Source organism: Sphaeramia orbicularis, unplaced genomic scaffold (genome assembly GCF_902148855.1).
Source record: "Sphaeramia orbicularis unplaced genomic scaffold, fSphaOr1.1, whole genome shotgun sequence".
Taxonomy (NCBI): Eukaryota; Metazoa; Chordata; class Actinopteri; order Kurtiformes; family Apogonidae; genus Sphaeramia; species Sphaeramia orbicularis.
Genome location: NW_021941458.1, coordinates 272,678 through 300,194, shown reverse-complemented (window position 1 = coordinate 300,194; position 27,517 = coordinate 272,678). Strand labels below are relative to the sequence as shown.

The window sequence follows — 27,517 nt, the reverse complement described above, 5'->3', positions numbered from 1 at the left end:
TTTTTACGTCGGCCACCAAAGACTGAATGTCCTGGACCGACCCTGGTGTAGTTCTGGGCTGTTCTCATGTGGATTAATGTACCGCTGTATTTACTGTCCACTAACACATCTGTTTTTTTGTAAAAGGGCGGGTCACAGAGAAAACTGTCTGACCAATCAGTGGTCTGCAGAGTTTATACGTCACAGTTTAGTATTGCTTGGAACCTCAGCGGAGGTGAGACCAAAAAACTAGTACCAGGTACCAGATTCCAGGTCCTTTTTCGTAATGGAAACACAAACGGGCCGAGTCGAGTCGAGCTGATACCACGCAGTGGAAATGTGGTAAAATAATCAGGTTACAACTCAAAATTATACTTTGGTATCACTAAATGAACCTGAATCAATCAATTAATACTGAATCTAATTGAATCGCAATTAATCGATTCAGAAGCTCATGGATTGAAATTGAATCGAGGATACCCAGCCCTATTCTGATCTGAGCTGACGTCTGCAGGGACGGTGAAACAAAAGAGAGAACAGTGAACGCAGCTGCTTAGTTCAATGCTTCATTTCTTTGCCCAACACGTTTTTTTTTTTTTGTTTGTTTGTTTTAGTCGACTATGAATTTGGTTGATGGAGTGCATGATTTGGAGTGTATTAGTAGATCTTTAACTTAGTATTTTCTGGGGGGGGGTCATATTTGGGCATACTGGTTCGATTATAGTAAGGCCAAGACAGAAGTAGTTTCAGGGGAATTGTCTGACTTCACCACAGGTTACATATACTGCATATGTATATGTATACATATACGGTGTGGATATAAACACACATATATATACACACACATGCATAATAGAAACACATTCGAGGGTGGGGCGAGAGGGACTGGTTACCAACACTACATCAGAAAAAGGTTAAGCAAAGCATGAATCTAAGCGTCGCAGGATCCTCCGGCTCTGAAGTCTTTCATAAACTGATGTGTAAAGTTCAACATCAACGCTTCGAAAATCAAAATGATATCGTAAATTCACACTGAGGACATCGGCAGCCTAATTTAAAGGTGCAGGAGACTTTGGTGACCAGTTTTTCATCAAATCTGTCCAACCTCAGTCATATCCTCAGTATCACGAATCTGTTCGTCTGTCATTCCTCAGCTGAATCTCTTCCTCATGGTCAACAGTTTCTTATGCCGCGTTCCCACTACGTGGAACCGGCTCGACTCGACTCTGGTACCAGGTCCTATTCCAGACCGTTTCCATTCCAGGATACTACCCACTTTACAGTACCTGGTCGTCATAGCGATGCGGTGTGTTACTTCCGTGTCGTCTGCTCTGAGAGTTGCTGATAAACTCACTCGTTGCCTGTTGTCTCATCAAACTCCTGCTGAATTTTTACGTCGGCCACCAAAGACTGAATCTCCTCCGACCATGGTGTAGTTTTACAGACTGTCATCATGTGGATTCACCGACCGACAGATTCACTGTCAACTTCTGCATCTGTTTTTTCTAAAACGTCGGATCACAGAGACGACTGACCAATCAGTGGTCTGCAGTGTTTACACAGTGTCACCTTTTAGTATGTGGCCCCCAGTCCTGGAACCTCAGCGGAGGTGAGACCAAAAAACTAGTACCAGGTACCAGATTCCAGGACTTTTTTCATAATGGAAACAGAAAAAGGCCAAGTCGAGTCGAGTCGATACCATGTAGTGGAAACGCGGCATTACAGATTCGTGATACTGAGGATAAGACTGAGGTTTGACAGATTTGATGAAAAATTGGTCACCAAAGTCTCCCGCACCTTTAAGGAGGTGGCATCACGTCACCCAAGTCAGCGGTTCTATAATAAAGCAAGTAGCTGAGCAATACCAATATGGTACAAAGATATTCGCTAAACAAAAAAAAGAAGGGGAAAAGTGTTAGGTCGAGGCGTTGTCCACAGTGACAGTGGCGGTCACACAACCTTCTGAAGTTTTCAGATGCAGGTCCGTTCACGTCCTCAGGGAAGTTCCTTTAGAAGCCTGAGGGGCGGAGCCTCTGTAGTCCACCAGTTCAGCTCCATGTCTTCAGTAGTTGAACTTTCCCTGTGGGTTGACCGGGGACGTGGCCGGGATGAACAGGGGCTTGGGAGGGACATCAGGTTTGAGAGACGAGGCCCGACGAACCATAGCGCCCCGGTGCAGGACTTCCTGCTGCTCTCCGTTGTAACTGTGCTGGCGCGCCAAATACCCGTTAGGGATGAGGGGGTAGTGCACCTCGCAGGCGCTACCCGTGGAGTTCATTCGAGCCAGGAGGGGAGGCGGCTGGTGCGCACCGCCGCTTCTCTGACTGAAACTGTGCTGGCGAGGAATCATCCCTCCTCCCCCTCCTGCGGCTCCTCCTCCAGCTCCACCTCCAGCGGGCATCTTGGTGGCTGCAGCGATCAGCGAGTGCCTCTGGGAGGAGTGCCTCCGCTCCAGGGTGGACTGGTGATGGGGGGGATGTCCGGGGGAACGTCCATGCGCCGAGTCAGACTGTCTCGGGGTAAAGTGGACGAGCTGTAGTAGGGGGCGGATTCCGTCTCGGGGATTTGGGGTTGGATGCGGTTGACGAAGGCCATCTGGCCTCCGCCTCCACCGCCGGCCATCAGACCACACGGGCTCATCAGCTGGGAGTTCTTACCGCCGTTCGCCTCGTGAATGTGTTTGAGCAGCTCGTCCAGAGAGGTCACCGCCATGACTTTCTGAGGATAACTGGGGTAGGCCTGCTGAGACAAAACACGCTCAGCATTATGGATTTTGCGTTCCTCTGGGTGTAGACCACCACCCAGGGGTTGTGGGTAGGGGAAGACCTGTTGGGGAAGCAGGGCCGAGCTGGGCCTGGAACCGACGTTGTGGGACTTGGGGTCTTTGGCGTTGTTGCAGTTCTGGTTCTTCTCCCACTGGTTCTTGAAGGCCTTCATGCTCTTAATGGGCAGTTCCGGGGTGGAGTCGGGCGTAGGCAGACCGGACAGCTCGGAGGAATGGTGCAGATGATGGTGGTGATGGGGGTGGACCAGGTCCCCCATGGTCATTCCGTGATGGCCATTTCTGCGCGATACGTGATGCTCTTTGCCGCCGGCGAAGAAAGAATTGTAAATCTTGGGCGAGGACACCTCCAGCTTGTCGTCCTTGCTTTGGCTGTCCAGTAGTCCGTTGAGTTTGGCCAGGCTGCGCAGGGACAGAGCGTGGGGGATGGGAGCTTCGGGATCCTTGGCCAGTTTCTTTGTCTTATGGCCTGTGTGGTTACAGTAGCAGGAGACCAGGAAACCGGAGAGGACGGCACCCAGGACGAAGGCCACCAACACACAGGCGATCAGCAGAGTGTAGTGGACGCTGTGGTTGGTCCGGTCCACCTCTGGAGGGCGTCTCACACCTTCAAACCAAACAAACAGGACACAGAAAAGGAGTTCAGTTAAAAGGGTTTTAAAGACTCGGAGCCAGAGGAGAAAATACCATACCATACCATATCAGCTTTATCTATAATGCACTTTAAGAACTTTACAGCTAGCCAAAGTGCCGTACACGAAACATAAAGCAAGGGATTAAATAAGTAAATAAATAAAACCAGTGATAACCCAGGGTGCAAAGCGGACTAAGAACAACAAAATAAAACCATCATAAAAACAAAGACAAATTAAAATCTGATAAAAACACTGTAAAAAATATTTTAAAAATATGAAACATGTCACTCATTGATTAAAAGCCAGTGAGAAAAAGTGCGTTTTTAGACGTGATTTACAGACAGGCAGAGTTCGACTGAAACTGTCCAACATCCCAGGGAAGTGGTTCCACAGCTGTGGGGCAGAAACAGAACAGAGCCCACAGCTCCACACGGGGGGGCGGGGTCAGAGAGGTAGGAGGGGCCAAGGCCATTCAAACATTTAAAAGCAAGTAGAAGAATTTGAACCCTTTCATGCATGAATTACAAGAACCTTAATCAAGATTTTTTTTTCCTGAGGGTCTTTATTCCTCTTTAGGCATGAAAAAAAAAAACAAAACCCAATGTGATTACATTTCTTTATGACCCTTAGTTACAAAGCTGTCCACTCAGCTGGACACTACGCGTTTGATATACTGTGTGAAAACTATGAAATCCAAACATTTCTTAACCTCCTCAGACCCAGCTGTGGGTTTTCTGTCCACATTTGTGGACAAGAGTTTCACAACTTTATACAAAAAAAAGAAAAGACAACTGTCCACCACAAAGGACAATCAGAAAAATGTTAAAAACTGCATCTGAAAAAACTGTTGCATCATGATGTTTCCAATATAGACACTGATTGAATAAAAAACAACAAAAGCTGGTACTGCTGACATTTCCGGGGTCTGAGGAGGTTCATGCAGCTAATCTGATGTTTTCCCACAGTTTATCATACTCTAATACCAGGTATTACTCACTTCATGGAGACAATATGTAAAAAAAAAAAAAAAAGATAACTGTTTGTCTAACTAAAAAAACAAAACAAAACAAAAAACCCTGTTAATTACAGTCTAATAACAGCTAGCATTTTTTACACTCAAACATGTCAGTGCAGATCAGGTTTATCTAGAACAGTACAGTTACAGTACTGGTCTGAATGTCAGTGGATTATTATGGGATGGTGCATTAGTGTCCACTGTTGGCTGATATGGAACTGAAACAACCAAACCCATGAATATACAAGAGAACAGCTGGAGAACAACTGACCACTGGAGTGACCACTGGAGTGACCACTGTGCATGAAAGGGTTAAATTCGACTCTGAAACGCACTGTCAGCCAGTGGAGTGAAGCTCACAGGCGTCAGCTGTGTTCATGTTGGCGTGTCCCTGTTAAAGCTGAGCTGCAGTATTCAGAAGCAGCTGCAGACAGGACAGTGCATGTTCACTCATAAACTGCAGTATAATAGTCAAGTCCAGCAGCTCCAAAAGCACGGATCACAGAGAAAGTGTACATTTTCAAGAGCTCATATGGGTCAAGTACACTGAATTTTTTTTGGAAAACTTAGGAAAGTATTTGCACTTAGAATTGTCAGTAAATTCTACCAGGGTGATCATCAAGTAAACTTCACTTGCGTATATACGTTTATTTTACTAATGAACCTCAGGTAATTTACCGATGATTATTAATATGGTCATTGAATCTGACTTTCTTCTTCTTTGTAAGTTTTACTTTCACCGTCATGTGACTCAGTGACACTGTAAACTATGTCACATGACTCGGCCCAAACTGCCGCAAGTACAGTCAGTGTGGCTCCAATACTTTGTCGAACTTTTATTAATGGACAATATATAAGTAACATTTACACAACATTTGACATATTTTTTCTGCAGTTTAAATTTCCTGTTAAAACTTCTTTAGTATTTCTGGGTTCATATATAATGACTATAACCTTTGAATATTATGTGAAAATACAGAATACAACGGACTCTTCCCACACAGTTTATTTATTATATGAAAGCCATGTTTAGTTTTATTTGAATCATTCTAGTTCTCACTGATACTTACAATTAGAAAATAAAAACTGTGACAGTTAACTGAATAAATGTTACTACACTAAAAACTCCTTTTCTTCAGTGTAGCAGCTGTGACAGACAGGTTGCGTTTACAGGCCCTTCACTGTGTGGGAAACGGCAGGACCAGGTGTTCCCTTCCCTCCACTGTTTCTAGCTCAGTCCAGTCTTTTCTTTCCAGGACATGAGCTTTCCTTGGAGAGCGGCAGAGGCCCAGAGCTCCCCAGTCAGACAGACGTGAACTCTGAAATGAGTTACACCTTTAAATACTGACGGGAGCACAGCACCAGGAACCTGAGCTCATTTTCAGGCTTTGTTCTCCAGTGTGACCATCAGGGACCAGAGCACCTGTACGAAGAACGAGCTGAAAATAACATGTGTACGCCGTCGCTCACCCAGTACCAAACATATGAAGTTGTCCAGTTCTTTCAGAATAAAGCCCAGGACACAGTCTGTGCCAAGGTTCCAACAGTTTAGGATTTTTCATTCCAGTTTAGTTTGATTTAGTTTGGACTTTTGTTTCTCTAATTCAGTTCGTTTTAATTTGTTTTTAGAGCAGGTTTGATATGTTTTATTAGTTTTCTTTGTTTTTCTAAATGCTTAGTTTTAGTTTAGTTGTAGTTTAGTTTAGTTCAGTTGTAGTTCAGTTGTAGTTCAGATGTAGTTCAGTTGTAGTTTAGTTGTAGTTTAGTTGTAGTTCAGTTGTAGTTCAGTTGTAGTTCAGTTGTAGTTCAGATGTAGTTCAGTTGTAGTTTAGTTGTAGTTTAGTTTAGTTCAGTTGTAGTTTAGTTTAGTTCAGATGTAGTTCAGTTGTAGTTCAGTTGTAGTTTAGTTTAGTTTAGTTTAGTTGTAGTTCAGTTGTAGTTCAGTTGTAGTTTAGTTGTAGTTCAGTTGTAGTTCAGTTGTAGTTCAGTTGTAGTTCAGTGGTCTCTTTTCTCTTCTTCTCTGTGCTCCTATTCAAATCAATCCCAGACAGGACTCTGCTGCTTTAGTCTCCATGTTTCCAGGTAGAGTGGGGACCAGAAGACGACTGGAAACCACAAGTGAACACAAGTGACGGAGCAAAAAGTGTCGTATGGAGACAGCACAGAAAACTGAGAGAGACAAAGAAATCCATTTTATATCAATCTGACATTGACAAAGATGAAAAAGAAGGGAATTTGATCCAGAATTTTTATCCGTTTCAGTTAGTTTAGTAAACACACAATACAGTTTCAGTTAGTTATGTTTTTTTTCTTTTAATTATAGTTTTTATTTATTTCAGTTAATGAAAATGTTTTTTCAGTTCTAGTTTTGGTCATTTCGTTAGTTTTCATTAACGATAATAACCTTGGTGTGTATGCGATCGCTCCCCCAGTACGGCGCCTCTGCCAACATAGACTCAAATGAAGTTGTCCAGTTCCTTCAAAATTAAAGCCGAGGAGACAGTCTGTGCAACTAAAAACACAACACTGTAAAAAAAAATCTGTAATTGAACAGAATTTTTACTGTTGATTTTACAGATTTTTCCTGTATTTTTCAGTAACAGGAAAATATCAATGAAATGACAAAAACAGACTGTGATTTTACATGAAAAATGGAAACGAACAGGAAAAAACTGGAACTGTGAAGAACCAAAAAATTTAAATTAAAAAAAAAAAGTTCTTTCTTTTTTCATAGAAAAATACAGTTCAAATACATTTGCAAATGTATCATAATTTCACAAATATTTCTTTTCTATTCATGAGATTAAACTGTTAATTTAAAGTTTAATACTGTAAAAAAAAAAAAAAAAAAAAACGGGATAAAATGACTGACAGTTAACGGTAACAGAAGTATTAGTTCTGTCAGTTGAACCAGACTTGTTTGTTCATTGACAAATATCTTGTGTAATTACAGGAGGTTTCACAACAAAAATGTTGAATAAATGTAGTTTTGTGAATGTATAACATGTATAAGCACTGATAAACTGTCCAAATACAGTTTTTATCAGTGGATTGGACAACTGAGTCTGACTGAAAATTATTTATATATATATTTATAGGGAATTGGATTGTTTTAATACATGTAAATATTCTTTATTAAACATTAAAAAGTCCAAAAAATATGCAAAATCTCATGTAAAGTTAGGGCAAAAAACTGTATTTAATTATGGAAAATTACCGTATTTTGATGAGATGGTTATTTTCTGTTATTTTACAGTACTTTTTCGACACCCCTGCTGCTGAAATAATAGTTTGTGTTGTTTTTTTTTCAGTGCAGGTTATTTGTCTGTGGTCTCTGTAGCATGTGACCGTCCTTGGCTGCAGTGACCCTAACAGTGTTTGTTTACTGGTGTGAGCGGCAGCGGTGCTAACAGGAGTCAAACCTGCCACCTCTGCTCATCACAGATCATTAGCAGGACGCCGCTGCCATCTGTGGTGTCAGACCGTCGGCTACGCCCTTAATGACGGCTTCTGTGAAACTGATTAGCTGGGGGGGGGCTGCAGCGAAGAGGAGAACATGCAGATGTTTCAAACATGCAAATTTAGCCGTCTGACAGAGGCTTTGTCCAAGAATCCAAATGAAGAATTAAGGCGTCTGAATGGGACTTAATGACAGATTATGATGATGAGTGACTGATGAGCACTGTGTGTGGACGAGCACAGGGACGATCCAGCCAATAATTAGGTCTGCATTAGAGATTAGAGCCCGCCTTAATCTGGATCAGCAGATATGAGGCCGAAGCCTGACAGCACCGAGGCATTTTCAGACACATATTCATGTGCAGTCAATGAAGGAGACACCAGATAGGACGAGCAAAATGTACGACATTAGCACGGCATATGTGACGGTACATGGAGGTGCATTTGGCCTCACACTGTAAAAAAAAACAAAAAAACAGTAATATTCCAGCAGCAGGGGTGTCAAAAAAATACTGTTAAATAACAGAAAATAACCATCTCATAAAAATACGGTAATTTTCCATAATTAAATACAGGTTTTTGCCCTAACTTTACATGAGATTTTGCATATTTTTGACTTTTTAATGTTTAATAAAGAATATTTACATGTATTAAAACAATCCAATTCCCTATAAATATATATATAAATAATTTTCAGTGAGACTCAGTTGTCCAATCCACTGATAAAAACTGTATTTGGACAGTTTATCAGTGCTTATACATGTTATACATTCACAAAAATACATTTATTCAACATTTTTGTTGTGAAACCTCCTGTAATTACACAAGATATTTGTCAATGAACAAACAAGTCTGGTTCAACTGACAGAACTAATACTTCTGTTACCGTTAACTGTCTGTAATTTTATCTGGTTTTATTATTTTTTACAGTCTTAAACTTTAAATTAACAGCTTAATCTCATAAATAGAAAATAAATTTTTGTGAAATTACAATACATTTGCAAATGTATTTTAACTATTTTTCTGTGAAACAAAAAAATCTTTTAAAAAATGTAAATTTTCTGGTTCTTCACAGTTCCAGTTTTTTCCTGTTCTTTTCCATTTTTCATGTAAAATCACAGTCTGTTTGTGTCATTTCATTGATATTTTCCTGGATCTGAAAAATACAGGAAAAATCTGTCAAATAAACGGTGAAAATTCTGTTAAATTACAGATTTTTTTTACAGTGTAGGCCTAACAAAATGCATGCCATTAGCAGGGCCTATGTGACGGTACATGGAGGTCCACTTGGTCTCAGAACAGCCTGAGGAAAGGACCTGGAAAAGACGGTCTACTAAAACCAGAGCGTTCTCTGACAAACTGTCTGTCTGTATTTCCTTAGTTTTTCAGAAAGGTTCAAAGTCTGAAAGTGAGAACATGTAAAAGTCACAGCTCATCTTAATCAGAGTCTGATTCTCCTTAAATGATGCCAGTTCCTTCGACTGTATTTGGTTCCATCATGAAGCTCTCAGATGCATGATGTTTCTCAGATCATGTTGTGGAAACTCTTCTACAAACTGTAAAAGGAGACGTCTGAACCTACAGGAGGTCTTTGTTTTGGAAAATATTGAACAGAATGAATGAAAGTTTGGAAGACGTTGTCCTCGTCCATGGTCTGACTGAGCTGAAGCCCAGGTGGACAGTAGAAAACACAGTTCAGAGGCTGAAATGAAGCTCATTCTGGTATGGCTCTGAGTAGAGGAACATCCTCCTGCCGGTCCTCTGCACAGGTCCACAGGACGCTTTCACCACTTCTGTAATAATGACTCCATCCTGCACCAGCTGGACTCCAGCTCCTTTCCCCTGGGTGGGGTTTAGTTCCAGGTGCAGGACACAGCGTTTAGAAGAACAGCTGTTCTGTCGCCGTCACTGAGCTCAAGAAGAAACAGTGACATTACACTGTGTTGACTTGTTTTAGGTATTTATTGTGTTTCTTTGCTCTGTTTGTTATCTCCACTAGGAGCTAGTGTGGTCACTTCACTTTGTGTGTTTGTCTGTCTGTTAGCAGGAGAACGCAAAAAGTTATGGACAGAGTTTCATGAAATTTTCAGTAAATACTGATACTGGCACAAGGAAGAAATGATGACATTTTGGTGGTGATGGTGATGGTGATGGGGGGGGGCAGATCTGTCTTGGCGGAGGTCTGTGCTCTCTAAGTGCTTTTCTTGTTATTATTGTGACTTCTAATTTTTAAATGTTATGTTCTTCTCCTGGTTTTTATCCCAGACTGTTTTTATTTTCTCTGGGTTTTTACTGTTTTACTGCATCTTGTTTTTATGTATTTGATCTGATTTATTTATTTGATTCTCTTCCTTATCCGTGCTGCTGTCCTGTTGAACGGTGGAACACTGAACACTTGGTGTCCTGTCTGGAAGCTCCGCCCAGTACCTGCTGAACAGGTTCAGTGTTTGTCTGCTGTAATGCCAAAGCAATCACCTCGACTGCAGAACAAATCTGCCCACAGGTACAAATAAAGGAACCTGAACCTTATTAAAGGCTTATTACAAAGTGTGCGATCCAATCAGAGCTGACCCAGATTTCAGTCCAATCTCATCCCAAATTCACAAACAGTTGAAAGTGAACTGATTGTGTTTGGCATCAGGAGTCACCTGACAGCAGCAGCAGGAGGAGTCGTTAGCCTCCTGTCTTCATTAAAAGTGTAATTTGACAGAATGTTATTCCAACCAGGGTGGAGATAAGGCCAAATGAGAATCAAACAGTGCTTATCAGTCTGGTCATGATGGATGTGTGTTTACACAGCTCCTGCCCGGTGCTTTTGACAGAGTTTAGTATCTAGGTCATGCAGTTACTGTCAAACTTTACAAATCTGTTTGATTTTTTTTTTTTTTTTTGCTCTTAATTATCCAGAGGTGAACTTCAGTAGATGTTGTGGTTCAGGCTTATTATCTCACGGTCACGTATCACTGCATTCCGTTTTGTTCAGCTGTTTCCCTGCAGAGGCAGATCCAGGACTGTCATCTGTCCAAGCAGTGCTTTGAATGAGATTACAATTAAAACCCTCCATTTTCAGACACGTTTTCCTTCTGAGCGCCTCAACGTATGAGCACATTAAAAAGTCATGAATCATAATTGCAATCCCAGTGGGAGAGTGATGCAGCAGTGAGCCTGTTCAGACGACTGCCTCTGATCTGAAACTCTGCTTTAAAAGAAAGAAAAAACAGGTGGAATTCCACAGACTGTCTGTCAGCTCTGCAGCGCCACAGCAGATCCTGACGTCTGACCGGGGGGGGGGGGGGGGGGGCTGCATTACTGTACTTCTACTGGAGGGGGGGGGGGTTGGGTTCATTTTTTTATTCTGAAAACCTTTTAATCCCTACACTGTAAAAAAAAAAAAAAAAATCTGTAATTGAACAGAATTTTCATTGTATATTTGACAGATTTTTCCTGTATTTTTCAGATCCAGCAAAATATCAATGAAATGACAAAAACAGACTGTGATTTAAATGTCAAATGGAAAAGAACAGGAAAAAACTGCAACTGTGAAGAACCAGAAAATTTCATTTTTTTTAAAAAGAAATTTGTTCTTTTTTCACAGAAAAATACAGTTCAAATACATTTGCAAATGTATCGTAATTTCACAAATATTTCTTTTCTATTTATGAGATTAAACTGTTCATTTAAAGTTTAATACTGTAAAAAAAAACAAAAAAAAAAACAGATAAAATTACTGACAGTTAAGGGTAACAGAAGTATTAGTTCTGTCAGTTGAACCAGACTTGTTTGTTCATTGACAAATATCTTGTGTAATTACAGGAGGTTTCACAACAAAAATGTTGAATAAATGTATTTTTGTGAATGTATAACATGTATAAGCACTGATAAACTGTCCAAATACAGTTTTTATCAGTGGATTGGACAACTGAGTCTGACTGAAAATTATTTATATATATATATATAGGGAATTGGATTGTTTTAATACATGAAAATATTCTTTATTAAACATTAAAAAGTCAAATAAATATGCAAAATCTCATGTAAAGTTAGGGAAAAAAACTGTATTTGAATTATGGAAAATTACTGTATTTTTATGATGATAATTTTCTGTTATTTTACAGTATTTTTTCAGCACCCCTGCTGCTGGAATATTTTTTATGATATTGAATAATGAATATTATATAATGAATAGTTCATTCATTTTTTATGTTTTTTATTTTTTACAGTGCAGCAGATACTGACATCTGACGGGGGGGGGGGTAAAGGAGGAAGACTGCATTACTATACCTGTACTTGTACTGGGGGGGTTTGGTTCATTTTTTTTCTGACAACCTTTTAATGTCTACATTTGAACTCAGACCTCCACTTTCTACTGTCTACGTTTTCAGAGTAAACCCAATACTTGAACGCATGTGAGGGAAATGATGCCTTATTTTTAATTTAGCATTATTAAACAGAAGCACAAAATCAACTGAAACACATGACAGACCCTCATTTTGTGATGCAGTACTTTCTGATAATGAAAAAGAAGGTGATCTTAGACGTAACATGACAAAAACAAAATACAAGATGGAAATTAAGAATATGAAAAGGTAAATGATAGAAGAAGAAATGACTGAAGATGAAAGACGGTGAAAATAACAGACTGTAACCACACACAGACAACTGAGTCTGTGCTTTTTGGAGTTCACAGGCTTTCACAAAATTAAATCAAAAACAAAATGAGTGAAAACAAGACACAAGAGGAAAATGACACAAGACAACAACGACAACAACGACAACAAGGACAAAGACGCCAAAACAAAGTAGACACAAGACGACAAAAAACACATGAAAGATGGAACAAAACAGTCGCATCATAAATAAAAGACCCAAAAGATGAAGCAAAAGGATTCAAATGACAGAAGGAAGATGTGCGCAGACAGTTCCCTATGGGGGGGGGGGGGGGGGGGGGGGCACCACCTGTCGACCTCACACATTTAACATACAGCCTATCACACTCATACACTCCTATACTAGTACATATTATACACATGACTGTTCTGTTTGTGTGTCTTAATACAGTGTTCACAGATATTCAGACTATATATGTTTGTATGTTTATTTAGTTTTCCTTTTCTGGTGTATTGATCATTTCCTTCCTGCTACTTTTTATTCTACTTGAATGGAGTGAGTGTACCCCCCAGTAACTTCCCCCTGGCATCAATAAAGTGTTCTACTTCAGACTCAGTGGTTTTTCCATCTGGGGGGTCTGATGGGACACGCCGCTGTAGGACTAATGCTGCGTTTCCACTGCGTGGTACTGACTCGACTCGACGCAGAATTTTTGTGTTTCCATTACGTAAAAGGACCGGGAATCCGGTACCTTGTCCTATTCCAGACCCTTTTCCACTCTGGTACCAGGTCCTATTCCAGACCGGTTCCACTCTGGTACCAGGTCCTGTTCCAGACCCTTTCCACTCTGGTACCAGGTCCTATTCCAGACCCTTTCCACTCTGGTACCAGGTCCTATTCCAGACCCTTTCCACTCTGGTACCAGGTCCTATTCCAGACCGGTTCCACTCTGGTACCAGGTCCTATTCCAGACCCTTTCCACTCTGGTACCAGGTCCTATTCCAGACCCTTTCCACTCTGGTACCAGGTCCTATTCCAGACTCTTTCCATTCCAGATCCTCCCTCTTTCCAGTCCCTGGTCGTCATAGCGATGCGGTGCGTTCCTTCTGTGTGCTCTGCTCACAGTTGCTGATAAACTCACTGGTTGCCTGTTGTCTGGTCAAACTCCTGCTGAATGTTTGCGTCTGAACCTCCTGGACAAACCATGGTGTAGTTTTACAGACTGTCATCATGTGGATTCACCTACTGACAGATTTACTGGAAAAGGGCGGGGCACACACACCACTGACCAATCAGAGGTCTGCAGTGTTTACACAGTGTCACCTTTAGTACCTGGTCCCCAGTCCTGGAACCTCAGAGGAGGAGGTACCAAAAAACTAGGACCAGGTACCAGAGTCCAAAAAACTAGTACCAGGTACCAGATTAAAAAAACTAGTACCAGGTACCAGAGTCCAGGTCCTTTTAGTAATGGAAACGCAAAAAGGCTGCATTGAGTCGAGTCGCGTCGCGTCGGTACCACATAGTGGAAACACTGCACCTGTGCCCCGCCCTTTTCCAGTAAATCTGTCAGTAGGTGAATCCACATGATGACAGTCCTGTAAAACTACACCATGGTTGTCCAGGAGGTTCAGACGCAAACATTCAGCAGGAGTTTGACCAGACAACAGGCAACCAGTGAGTTTATCAGCAACTGTGAGCAGAGCACACAGAAGGAACGCACCGCATCGTTATGACGACCAGGGACTGGAAAGAGGGAGGGTCTGGAATGGAAAGGGTCTGGAATAGGACCTGGTACCAGAGTGGAAAGGGTCTGGAATAGGACCTGGTACCAGAGTGGACCTGGTCTGGAATAGGACCTGGTACCAGAGTGGAAAGGGTCTGGAACAGGACCTGGTACCAGAGTGGAACTGGTCTGGAATAGGACCTGGTACCAGACTGGAAAGGGTCTGGAATAGGACCTGGTACCAGAGTGGAAAGGGTCTGGAATAGGACCTGTACCAGAGTGGAAAGGGTCTGGAATAGGACCTGGTACCAGAGTGGAACTGGTCTGGAATAGGACCTGGTACCAGAGTGGAAAGGGTCTGGAATAGGACCTGGTACCAGAGTGGAAAGGGTCTGGAACAGGACCTGGTACCAGAGTGGAAAGGGTCTGGAACAGGACCTGGTACCAGAGTGGACCTGGTCTGGAATAGGACCTGGTACCAGAGTGGAAAGGGTCTGGAACAGGACCTGGTACCAGAGTGGAACTGGTCTGGAATAGGACCTGGTACCAGACTGGAAAGGGTCTGGAATAGGACCTGGTACCAGAGTGGAAAGGGTCTGGAATAGGACCTGGTACCAGAGTGGAAAGGGTCTGGAATAGGACCTGGTACCAGAGTGGAACTGGTCTGGAATAGGACCTGGTACCAGAGTGGAAAGGGTCTGGAATAGGACCTGGTACCAGAGTGGAAAGGGTCTGGAACAGGACCTGGTACCAGAGTGGAAAGGGTCTGGAACAGGACCTGGTACCAGAGTGGAACTGGTCTGGAATAGGACCTGGTACCAGAGTGGAACTGGTCTGGAACAGGACCTGGTACCAGAGTGGAAAGGGTCTGGAATAGGACCTGGTACCAGAGTGGAAAGGGTCTGGAACAGGACCTGGTACCAGAGTGGAACTGGTCTGGAACAGGACCTGGTACCAGAGTGGAACCGGTTCCATGTCGTGGAAACGTGGCGTTAGCGGTCAAAGCCTGTGTTTGTGTTCTCTGCCTCCTGTCAACCCTGTGGTGTTCTGGTACCTGTGAGTCATCTGCCCCCCCCCCGGACCCCCCCAGGCCTCCATATGGGCCTATCCACAGCTTCCTCCTGGTGCAGGGCTATGAGTCAAGTACCGCAGTGGGGGGGTGAAAGGCGCACCTGAGGTAAACAGATCCAGAGCCTGTGAACGGCCTGTCGTTACAGTCAACAGACTGGATGACTCAATCAGCGGGCCCGGGGGGGGGGGGGGACATATGGAGCCACTGGCCACACTGACACCGATGGACTGTGAGTCAGACCCACAGCCTGGGGGGGACGATAGGAGGCACAGGGGAGGGAGGGGCTGGAGGACTGTGCACACCCACTGGGCTGACTGTAAACTGCTCTAACGTTGAACTGTGTGAACTAAACCTGTCTGAGCAGATTCTGAACTAGAAAACACACTGAAGTTTGGTTTTGCACTGAAATGAAGTATCTGAATGTTTGTCTCTCTATTTAACAATAGGGCTAAAGACGTTCATTTTGTCTTCTGTTCATGTAAACAGACCACCCAAGGCGGAGGAGGCGCGGTCGGCTCGACGGGCTCTGATTGGTCCGTTGAGCCGACCAGCTGATAAATGACAGGTCAGCAGCACGTCGGATGATCCTTCTGAGGAAGACTGGAGTCACAGTGGAAACTGTCAAGCAGGAAACATCTAAAAACTAGACCTGATCTGAACAAAAGAAAATAGTCAATTCAACAATGTTCATAAATTTAGAATAAAAAAACTTCAGATGCAAAAAATTCAGACAAATAATTCTGATCTCACATCTGGGACACCAAGGAAAAGTAGTCGATTCTATCTCAAGTTGAACCGTCAGCTGGCCAATCGAGTTACGTTAGGTTGGTCATGTGACACCAGTGCAGGAAGACAGTCAGCACGGATGTATGATCTGAGTTTTTCACATCTGAAATTTTGTCTGAATTTTTTTTATTCTAAATTTATGAACGTAGGTGAATTCAGAGACAAAAAAATTCAGATACTTAATTTCAGTGCAAAAAAAAAAAATCAGTGCCAGAAATTCAACGGCTTTTATAATTCCAAATCTGAGGAGACAGATTTACTTCCACAGAACTCACATTCAAAGGACAAATGACAGGTTACACTAGTTTTCAAACCTGAAAAACATAATATCAAACACAAACGGCTCGTCCCTTCCACTGCACTGTAAAAAAAAATCTGTAATTTAACAGAATTTTCACTGTTTATTTGGCAGATTTTTCCTGTATTTTTAAGATACAGGAAAATATCAATGAAATGACAAAACCAGACTGTGATTTGACATAAAATAACATGAAAAAACTGTAACTGGGAAAAACCAAAAAATGTCCATTTTTTAAAATAGATTTTGTTAGTTTTCGTTAACGATAATAACCTTGGTCTGTCCAACATCAGGATCGTCCAGACTCTCTGTTTGTGAATACTGGTGACTCTTGTGTTTCCCCTGCAGTAAATCTATGTAAATCTGTGCATAAATCCCTCTTCTCATGCCTCCTCCCCTGGTTCAGCTCAGTTCAGATCATCGACACGACGCCCCCGTACGCTCCATTTCACACTGTGACTCATACTTTTACCTCAGATCAGGATAAATGTTTGTTGTGCTCATGCTGCTGTTATTAAAGCCTATCGCTCCACTGTATGTGCGTCTGTCTGGGGGTGGGGCTTCTGTCTGGAGGCCGCCTCCCTGTGCCACTGCAGAGGAACTTGTAGCGACGCCTGCTTTAGAAGTTTAGCACACTTTCCAGATTTTCTGCCCTGGAGCCGAGAGTCCCAACAGCAGAAACACACTGGCCTCCGTTTGAACCAGGGCCGTCAAACAGGCGTCCAGGGCCCAAATGCGTCCCCCCCAAAGGTTCCAGTCCGACCCCGGGGATGAATTTCCACAGTGTATAAATTCCACAGTCCAGGCTGTGGAACTCATGTTAGTGTGGGTTCCACATCCAGACCAATCTGATCTACAGTCCAATAATAACAGCAGAAGAACCCACACAGAAGAACCACTGCAGATTTACTACTGGGTTGGATGGAAAAAATCAGATCAATGGTCCTGTATCTTAGCGGCCAAATTCAAAGCTTAGGTAAATGTATCCAGATCCATTTCTTCTCCCCCAGTTCTGTGTATTTATTCTATTACAGAAATAGTCCATGTTTTGGTCATATTCAATCAGATCTGTACAAAATTCAAATTCACACTTGATATCATTGATACTGATTTATTGGATCCATCCACGTCCTCTCTGTTAGAATGGGAACATTTTTCAAAGTCACACCAAATCCAGATTCAGATCCGGATCCAAATAATTTCAATCCCTTGTGTTGACATCATCATACAGAAGCTGTAGACCAAGTTTGAAGTCAATCAGAACTGGAGTTTCAGAGAAGAAGACGATTGAAAGTTTTGTAACAGATGACAGACGCTGACGCATGACGACAACAGTTTACAGCCTGTCGACCGCAAGCTAAAGAATAATATTACATTATGTCTGTAAATAATGACAACTTCAAATGTTCATCTTTGTTTTAGTGCAAAAAATCACATTAAATGATGAAAATACTGACATTTCCAAACTCTCCTGTACCAATAAAATGTGACTAACCTGAACAAATGTGTCCAACCTGAAATGTCTGTATTAAATTCAGTCCAGTTTGAACTCTTTTCTTCCTGTTCCTCAGTGTTTAGTGTCTTTGGAGATCTGATCCAGAATGCACATGGACTAATGAGAAGTGGAGGAAGAAGACTGAGAAAATTACACTGATTTATCTGAAGAAACTTCAGTTTTTTCAGGTTATTCACATCTTTTTTTTTTTTGATAGTTTATAAAAGTAAGTATTTTCATAATTTAATGGGGGGTTTTTTCACTCCAGCACAGACATAAATTGTCAGTTGTCATTCTTTCTGGGTTCTTCTGTTCTTATTTGACTGGTTGGGTCCACTGCAGATCAGATCAGACTGAATGTGGAACCTGACAGAACAGCAGTTTCAGAGCCCTGGGTTAAATCCTCCTCACTCCTCCAATAGCTCAGATCCAACTATGAGCTTCATTTACACTAAACAAAACAAACAAAAACAAAGCTGTCCACTGCAAAAAGAAATCATTCAAAAACAAGTGGTGCCAGTCACAACAAGCCCCGCCCCTCATGTATTGTAGCTTATTTTGGCATCGATCCAGCTGATGTCATCATGTCTACGTCTGTGCTGATGTCATAGACACATTTCACCCAATATAAGTAAATGGAAAAAAAAAGAAAAAGATTCAAAACATTGATTAAAAAATGTGAACTTTGACCCACTTTTCCCAAATGTAATCACATCTATTCTGGGTCAGTGTTCATCTGTAAACCCAATTATGAAGGAATTCAACCAATAGTTTTACTGCTAAAGTGTGAACAAACAAACAAACTGAACCAAAAACAACAGAGGGAATGCACATCCGTCACTTCCCCCCAGGCCACGCCCCCTAAGTCAGACTGAGTGGCAAAAACAAACCGGCTCAACATGGTGGAGTATAGCAGTTACCTCTTTAGTGCACCTGGGTCACTTCAGGACCTCTTTAGTGCACGTGGGTCACTTTAGGACCTCTTTAGTGCACCTGGGTCACTTTAGGACCTCTTTAGTGCACGTGGGTCACTTCAGGACCTCTTTAGTGCACGTGGGTCACTTTAGGACCTCTTAGTGCACCTGGGTCACTTTAGGACCTCTTTAGTGCACCTGGGTCACTTTAGGACCTCTTTAGTGCACCTGGGTCACTTTAGGACCTCTTTAGTGCACGTGGGTCACTTTAGGACCTCTTTAGTGCACCTGGGTCACTTTAGGACCTCTTTAGTGCACCTGGGTCACTTTAGGACCTCTTTAGTGCACCTGGGTCACTTCAGGACCTCTTTAGTGCACGTGGGTCACTTCAGGACCTCTTTAGTGCACGTGGGTCACTTTAGGACCTCTTTAGTGCACGTGGGTCACTTCAGGACCTCTTTAGTGCACGTGGGTCACTTCAGGACCTCTTTAGTGCACGTGGGTCACTTCAGAACCCGTTCATCTCTCAGACCAGTTGGTTCAGAATCAGTCTGATCCCAGATCAGTGGACTGGATGTTGTTCACTTCTCCTCCATTCCCGTGTCTGTGTTTGTTCATTCCATCTCTGCTCAGTGCATTTGTCCGTAGACGCTCAGCGTCCATGCACTTCAATGGGACTGAGTGGAACTGCTTTAAAACCACTACAGACTGGACCAGCACTGGACACATCACACCCTGTTGTCCCGCCCCCGGATGCTCAGCGTCTCTGGGGGCGAACGGAGCCGTGGGCGGAGCTCGGCCGGGCCGGACGCCGAGCTTCCGCGTGCCGATCGGAGGACGGGTCCGAAGGCTGAATGCGGTTTGATTGACAGCTGTTTTCAGATGTGCTCCTTCACTGACACAGTTCAGTTTAATACCGTCACACATTCTGCTGTGGAATCACAGAAACCAAATGAACTGTTCATTTACTGACCTGGAAGAAAACACAAATCACAAGGAACGCAGGGACGGATTTATGTTGAAATAACTGGACAGTTTTTCTGATGTAAGCGACACTGAGCTTCAACTGTCTGAAAGACCAGCAGACGCCACTGCATCCAGTTCAGACTCTGAACTGACAGAAGGCACGTTTAATGTGGAATATGAACCAACACAAAAACAAATCTGATTTAACCCAAAAACCCAAACTGGGCACGAACACCTGCTGTGAACAGACTCTTCCTTTCCTACATTATATTTCAGTGTCAACTCTACACAGCTTCAGCTCAGGGAAAGTTTAATACAGAGACCCCCAAGTTTAACAAAAGGTAAAAAACAGATGGACTGAGAGTGGAGGAGGAAGAGGAGAGGAGGGGGGGGTACGAAGAGAACGAATCTAACCTTAATGACAAAGAGGAGAGAGGACAGACTGAAGAAAGAACCAGAAGACCCAAAACAGAACCACAGACCAAAACCACAGGAAGAAGTGACGGCAAAGCAGAGGATGAAAGTGAATGAAGGAGTGTGTGAACGGCAGGTTTGGAGGAGGAGTCACAGACACACACACAGACAGACACAGACACAGACACAGACAGAGACAGACACACAGACACAGACACAGACAGACAGACACACACACAGACAGTCACAGACACACAGACACACACACAGACAGACACAGACAGACACAGACACACAGACAGACACAGACAGACAGACAGACACACACACAGACAGACACACACACACAGACAGACACAGACACAGACAGACAGACAGACAGACACAGACAGACAGACACAGACAGACACAGACACAGACACAGACAGACAGACAGACACAGACAGACACAGACAGACAGACAGACACAGACACAAACAGACAGACACAGACACAGACAGACACAGACACAGACAGAAACAGACAGACAGACACAGACACAGACAGACAGACACAGACACACACAGACACACACAGACACAGACAGACACAGACAGACACAGACACACACAGACACAGACAGACAGACACAGACAGACACAGACAGACAGACACAGACAGACAGACACAGACACACACAGACAGACACAGACAGACAGACACAGACAGACAGACACAGACACAGACAGACACAGACAGACACAGACACAGACACAGACACACACAGACACAGACAGACAGACACAGACAGACAGACACAGACACACACAGACAGACACAGACAGACAGACACAGACAGACAGACACAGACACAGACAGACACAGACAGACACAGACACAGACAGACACAGACACACACAGACACAGACACAGACAGACAGACACAGACAGACAGACACAGACACAGACACAGACACACACAGACACACACAGACACAGACACAGACACAGACAGACAGACACAGACAGACACAGACACAGACACACACAGACACACACAGACACAGACAGACACAGACAGACACAGACAGACAGAGCGTCCCTCTGCTGGGGACTGAAGCCTGGCATCAGCCACAGATGGAATTCAACCACAACAGTCTCAGCTTCAGCTTCAGCTTCAGCTCCACAACACTGTGGGAAGACAGAAGAACTGGACGGTTCCATCTATACTGTTAAAAATAGACGGTGTTCAGTTATATAAACAGGCAGCTTCCACACACAGCTGCACTGTAAAAAAAATCTGTAATTGAACAGAATTTTCACTGTTTGTTTGACAGGTTTTTCCTGTATTTTTCAGATCCAGGAAAATATCAATGAAATGACACAAACAGACTGTGATTTTACATGAAAAATGGAAAAGAACAGGAAAAAGTGGAACTGTGAAGAACCAGAAAATTTCCATTTTTTAAAAGAAATTTTTTTCTTTTTTCACAGAAGAATACAGTTCAAATACATTTGCAAATGTATCATAATTTCACAAATATTTATTTTCTATTTATAGATTAAACTGTTAATGTTAAGTTTAATCCTGTAAAAAAAAAATAAAAAAAATAAAAGATAAAATTACTGACAGTTAACGGTAACAGAAGTATTTGTTCTGTCAGTTGAACCAGACTTGTTTGTTCATTGACAAATATCTTGTGTAATTACAGGAGGTTTCACAACAAAAATGTTGAATAAATGTATTTTTGTGAATGTATAACATGTATAAGCACTGATAAACTGTCCAAATACAGTTTTTATCAGTGGATTGGACAACTGAGTCTCACTGAAAATTATTTATATATATATTTATAGGGAATTGGATTGTTTTAATACATGAAAATATTCTTTATTAAACATTAAAAAGTAAAAAAAATATGCAAAATTTCATGTAAAGTTAGGGCAAAAAACTGTATTTGAATTATGGAAAATTACCGTATTTTCCGTTATTTAACAGTATTTTTTCGGCGCCCCTGCTACTGGAATATTACTGTTTTTTTTTTTACTTTTTTTTTTTTTTTTTACAGTGTATTTAATTTCTGTGATTCTCAACATGATTACTATATATTTGTGTCTTTCAGTTTCTTTTGTTGCCATTGTTAACTTAAATTCGTACACTCTCATTCTCCTCCACATGGTCGTAGGACGACAGAAGCGCTGGTTGATTGCATCCATACTGTTATAAATAGACGGTGTGCTGGTTATGTAAACAGGCAGCGTTTACACCGCGCTCACTGTTCCTCGTCTGACTAATTGGCGAAGGTTTTGCATAAACAGAAATAAAGCACAGAGCCCAGGCTGGAGCTACTGGTGAAGTCTGTTGTTTCCTGTTTTTTTTGTTTTTTTTTCAGCTGCAGGTGATGAAATGGAGTGTGGATGGAACAGAGTTCCTGGATACAGTGTGTGATTGCACCTGCCATCTCACACTGTTTTATTGGGTTAATTACAGTTTTATTGGATGGGCATTGAACGCCACACCCCTGCAGACTGGGGTGGTGAACCCCAGGGACGTAGCACCAGTTCGGCTGTGCTGTCCGCCTGTGGGACACCCACTGCTGGTCCTGTCATTGTTTTACTTTATTTTTTTAATCTTAATTATAATAATATCTAGTTTAAATATGGAGATATGAATATATTATTACTTTATTTCTATATAGGACACTTTTCCCAGTCTTCTTCCTCCACTTCTCATTAGTCCATGTGCATTCTGGATCAGATCTCCAAAGACACTAAACACTGAGGAACAGGAAGAAAAGAGTTCAAACTGGACTGAATTTAATACAGACATTTCAGGTTGGACACATTTGTTCAGGTTAGTCACATTTTATTGGTACAGGAGAGTTTGGAAATGGAAAGAGTTTCACAATTTAATGTGATTTTTTTTTGCACTAAAACAAAGACAAAAATTTGAAGTTGTTAAGTCAAGATTTGTTTTGCTTAATTCAATATATTTGCTAAATTTAAGAATTGTTTTTGCTTAATTGAAGATTTTTTTTGACTTAATTCTAGATTTTTTTAAAATTAATTGAAGATTTTTTTTTTTGCTTAATTCAACATTTTTCCTTAATTCAAACTAATTTTTTTTTTTTTGCTTAATTGAAGATTTTTTTTGCTTAATTTAAGATTTTTTTTTACTTAATTGAAGATTTTTTTTTCTTAATTCAACATTTTTTCCTTAATTCAAGCTAATTTTTTTTTTTTTTTTCTGCTTAATTTAAGATTTTTTTTGGCTTAATTCAAGATGTTTTTTTTGGCTTAATTCAAGATTTTTTAAAATTTAATTAAAGACTTTTTTTTTGCTTAATTCAACATTTTTTTCCTTAATTCAAGCTAATTTTTCTTTTTTTTTCTTTTTTTTTTTGCTTAATTTAATTCAATACTGTGGAATTTATACACTTTGTAAATTCATCCCAGGGGTCGGATTGGAACCTTTGGGGGGACGCATTTGGGCCCCAGGACACATGTTTGACGGCCCTGGTATAGAGAGAAAAACGCTAAAAAAATATTTCTGGGAAAAAAGCTCCGTTTTATTTCTAGAAACACTTTCAAGGTCAGATCCAAAATGCTTTCGAGCCAACTTCTCCTTCTGCTAATGACTCTTGTGTTGTTTGCAGCTTTTCTCTGAAGGGTTCGTTTAAATCCTTTGTAACCTGGAGAACGACTGCTGTTCTATTTCTGTGCATCCACTGAAGACGTTTCAAAACAGCACTAATTAGTTTGTGTTTCTGTGAGCTTACAAGTGCATGGAATTGTTCTGGTAATGGCTCCTCCATCCCAATGAGAGGGAACTGCCCCAGGCTCAGCGGGATGGTGTTACCCCACCCCCAGGCTCAGCAGGACTGTGTTACCCCACCCCCAGGCTCAGCAGGACGGTGCTATCCACCCCCAGGCTCAGCGGGACGGTGTTACCCCACCCCCAGGCTCAGCAGGACGGTGCTATCCACCCCCAGGCTCAGCGGGACGGTGTTACCCCACCCCCAGGCTCAGCAGGACGGTGCTATCCACCCCCAGGCTCAGCGGGACGGTGTTACCCCACCCCCAGGCTCAGCAGGACGGTGCTATCCACCCCCAGGCTCAGCGGGACGGTGTTACCCCACCCCCAGGCTCAGCAGGACGGTGCTATCCACCCCCAGGCTCAGCGGGACGGTGTTACCCCACCCCCAGGCTCAGCGGGACGGTGCTACCCACCCCCAGGCTCAGCGGGACGGTGCTACCCCACCACCAGGCTAAGCGGGACGGTGCTACCCACCCCCAGGCTCAGCGGGACGGTGTTACCCCACACCCAGGCTCAGCGGGACGGTGCTACCCACCCCCAGGCTCAGCGGGACGGTACTACCCCACCACCAGGCTCAGCGGGACGGTGCTACCCACCCCCAGGCTCAGCGGGATGGCACTAACCCACCCCAGGCTCAGCAGGACGGCACTACCCCACCCCCAGGCTCAGCAGGATGCTGCTACCCCACCCCCAGGCTCAGCAGGACGGCGCTAACCCACCCCCAGGCTCAGCAGGACAGCGTTAACCCACCCCCAGGCTCAGCAGGACGGCACTACCTCACCCCCAGGCTCAGCAGGACAGTGCTACCCCACCCCCAGGCTCAGCAGGACGGCGCTAACCCACCCCCAGGCTCAGCAGGACAGCGTTAACCCACCCCAGGCTCAGCAGGACGGCACTACCTCACCCCCAGGCTCAGCAGGACGGTGTTATCCCACCCCCAGGCTCAGCAGGACAGTACTACCCCCCCCGCCCCCCCCACAAGTACCAGATTTATTAGTTCCTCAGTATAAATAACTTAACTTGTGAAAGACGCCCTGAGCTTAAGGATAGGGAGGGAAAAGATGACTTCCTCGGATGTAAAAACAAACTGGGCCGGCCTCGCTGGGGTTTGTCATGTGACAGTTTTAATACCTGACGGTGTGTGTGTGTGTGTGTGTGTGTGTGTGTGTGTGTGTGTGTGTGTGTGTACAGTGCCTGCTCAGTCAGATACAGTTGAATGAGCGTCAGCCACAGGCTGTCATGTTCATGTCAGATCCATTCCAATTGAAAAGTAGCGTTAATGAGCAGTGCCATTCAATTGTAGGAGTGCTGAAGCGTACAGAGCACACATTTTATTACAGTGGTGGTTGAACACTGGTAAATTAAACACACTGTGGCATCTGGCAATAACAAGCACACTGTTTTAAGTCTGTATTCCACCTGCAGTCACATGGAAAACCCATGAGGTTTAATACTCAGGCAGATATTATGTACACTGTAAAAAAAAAATAAAAAAAAATGTAAAAAAACGGTATTATTCCAGCAGCAGGGGCGCCAAAAAAATACTGTTAAATAACAGAAAATAACCATCTTATAAAAATACAGTAATTTTCCATAATTAAATGCAGGTTTTTGCCCTAACTTTACATGAGATTTTGCATATTTTTTGACTTTTTAATGTTTAATAAAGAATATTTTCATGTATTAAAACAATCCAATTCCCTATAAATATATATATAAATAATTTTCAGTGAGACTCAGTTGTCCAATCCACTGATAAAAACTGTATTTGGACAGTTTATCAGTGCTTATACATGTTATACATTCACAAAAATACATTTATTCAACATTTTTGTTGTGAAACCTCCTGTAATTACACAAGATATTTGTCAATTAACAAACAAGTCTGGTTCAACTGACAGAACAAATACTTCTGTTACCGTTAATTCTCAGTTATTTTAGCTGTTTTTTTTTTTTTTTCCACAGTATTAAACTTTAAATTAACAGTTTAATCTCATAAATAGAAAAGAAATATTTGTGAAATTACAATACATTTGCAAATGTATTTTAACTGTATTTTTCTGTGAAAAAAAGAACAAATTTCTTTTAAAAAACTGAAATTTTCTGGTTCTTCACAGTTCCAGTTTTTTCGTGTTCTTTTCCATTTGACATGTACAATCACAGTCTGTTTGTGTCATTTCATTAATATTTTCCTGGATCTGAAAAATACAGGAAAAATCTGTCAAATAAACAGTGAAAATTCTGTTAAATTACAGATTTTTTTTACAATGTGATGGATGGATGGATGGATGGATGGATGGATGGATGGATGGATGGATGGATGGATGGATGGATGGATGGATAGATAGATAGATAGATAGATAGATAGATAGATAGATAGATAGATAGATAGATAGATAGATAGATAGATAGATAGATAGATAGATAGATAGATAAGTTGCTGCTTCTGTTGCATAAACACTGGGGATGTGACCAACTGTCAGAAAACCTTTTCGGTCTGACTGATCACCTTCTGACACCAGACACACTGACACTGATCAGACCATGTTTCAAAGTAAAAGCTCATTTTTCAGACCTAGTGTTCGCATGAAACGTGTTAATGACAGTAAACTGATATGAGTGGAAATGTGCCAATGAATTCTGAAACATCTGCTACAGATCCACAGCTCTGACTAGAACAGGTAAGTCCATCCTTCTGCCCATGCATCCACATGTCAGTCCTTCCCCTCCTCACTGTTCCATCAGTGTTCATGTGCAGATCCTGTCCAACTGGACCTCCTGTTTTACATATCATCTACTGTCACCTTCAGCTGCATAAACAAATGACTGTAATTCAAGGAAGGTAGAAGAAGAAATTACACACACACACACACATCTGAAATAAAAAGGAAAATGACAGAAGACACGTGGCATCTTATGTTGAACTGAGACGTAGATGATGGAACTTAGAACCTGCAGGTCTTTAAATCAGGCAGACGTACAAACTGAACTGAACATGCAGCTGCACACAAACACATGGAGAGGGGGGGGGGGGGGGGGGGGGGGGGTGTCTGCCATTCAGAACCTGGTAAAGCTGAATGTTCCAGGGTTTGGGTTCTAGAACAGTCTGAACTTCACCAGGTGACTTAAAGACACAGTCCACACCGAAGACACCAGGAGACGTCCACCTAACATGTACTAAAGCAACATGAGCTGAACTGGGCCAGTACAAGAATAACTGAATAATACAGAAGTAACACCAACTCCACACTTTTCTATGTTTTAAACCAGGGTTCTAAACTCCTGTTCTGTCAGGTTCCACATTCAGTCTGATCTGATCTGCAGTGGACCCAACCAGGAAAGAAGAACAGAAGAACCCAGAAAGAATGACAACTGCACATTTATGTCTGTGTTTGAGTGACAAAGACAAACATTAAATTATGAAAATATTCCTTTTATAAACTATCCAAACAAAACAGATGTGAATAACCTGAAAAAACAGACATTTCTTCAGATAAATCAGTGTAATTTTCTCAGTCTTCTTCCTCCACTTCTCATTAGTCCATGTGCATTCTGGATCAGATCTGCAAAGACAC

At 42.3% G+C, this 27,517-nt stretch overlaps 1 protein-coding gene across 1 annotated transcript in view; it reads right to left on the bottom strand.

Moving 5' to 3' along the window:
- Positions 1-1,660: 1,660 nt before the first annotated feature.
- LOC115415836 (semaphorin-6D-like) overlaps positions 1,661-27,517 on the bottom strand; it is a 211,175-nt gene continuing 185,318 nt past the window's right edge. Inside the window, 2 exon segments of the mRNA XM_030129485.1 lie at positions 1,661-2,451; positions 2,454-3,368. Coding sequence (XP_029985345.1) covers positions 2,042-2,451; positions 2,454-3,368 — 1,325 coding nt within the window. The 3' untranslated portion in view covers positions 1,661-2,041.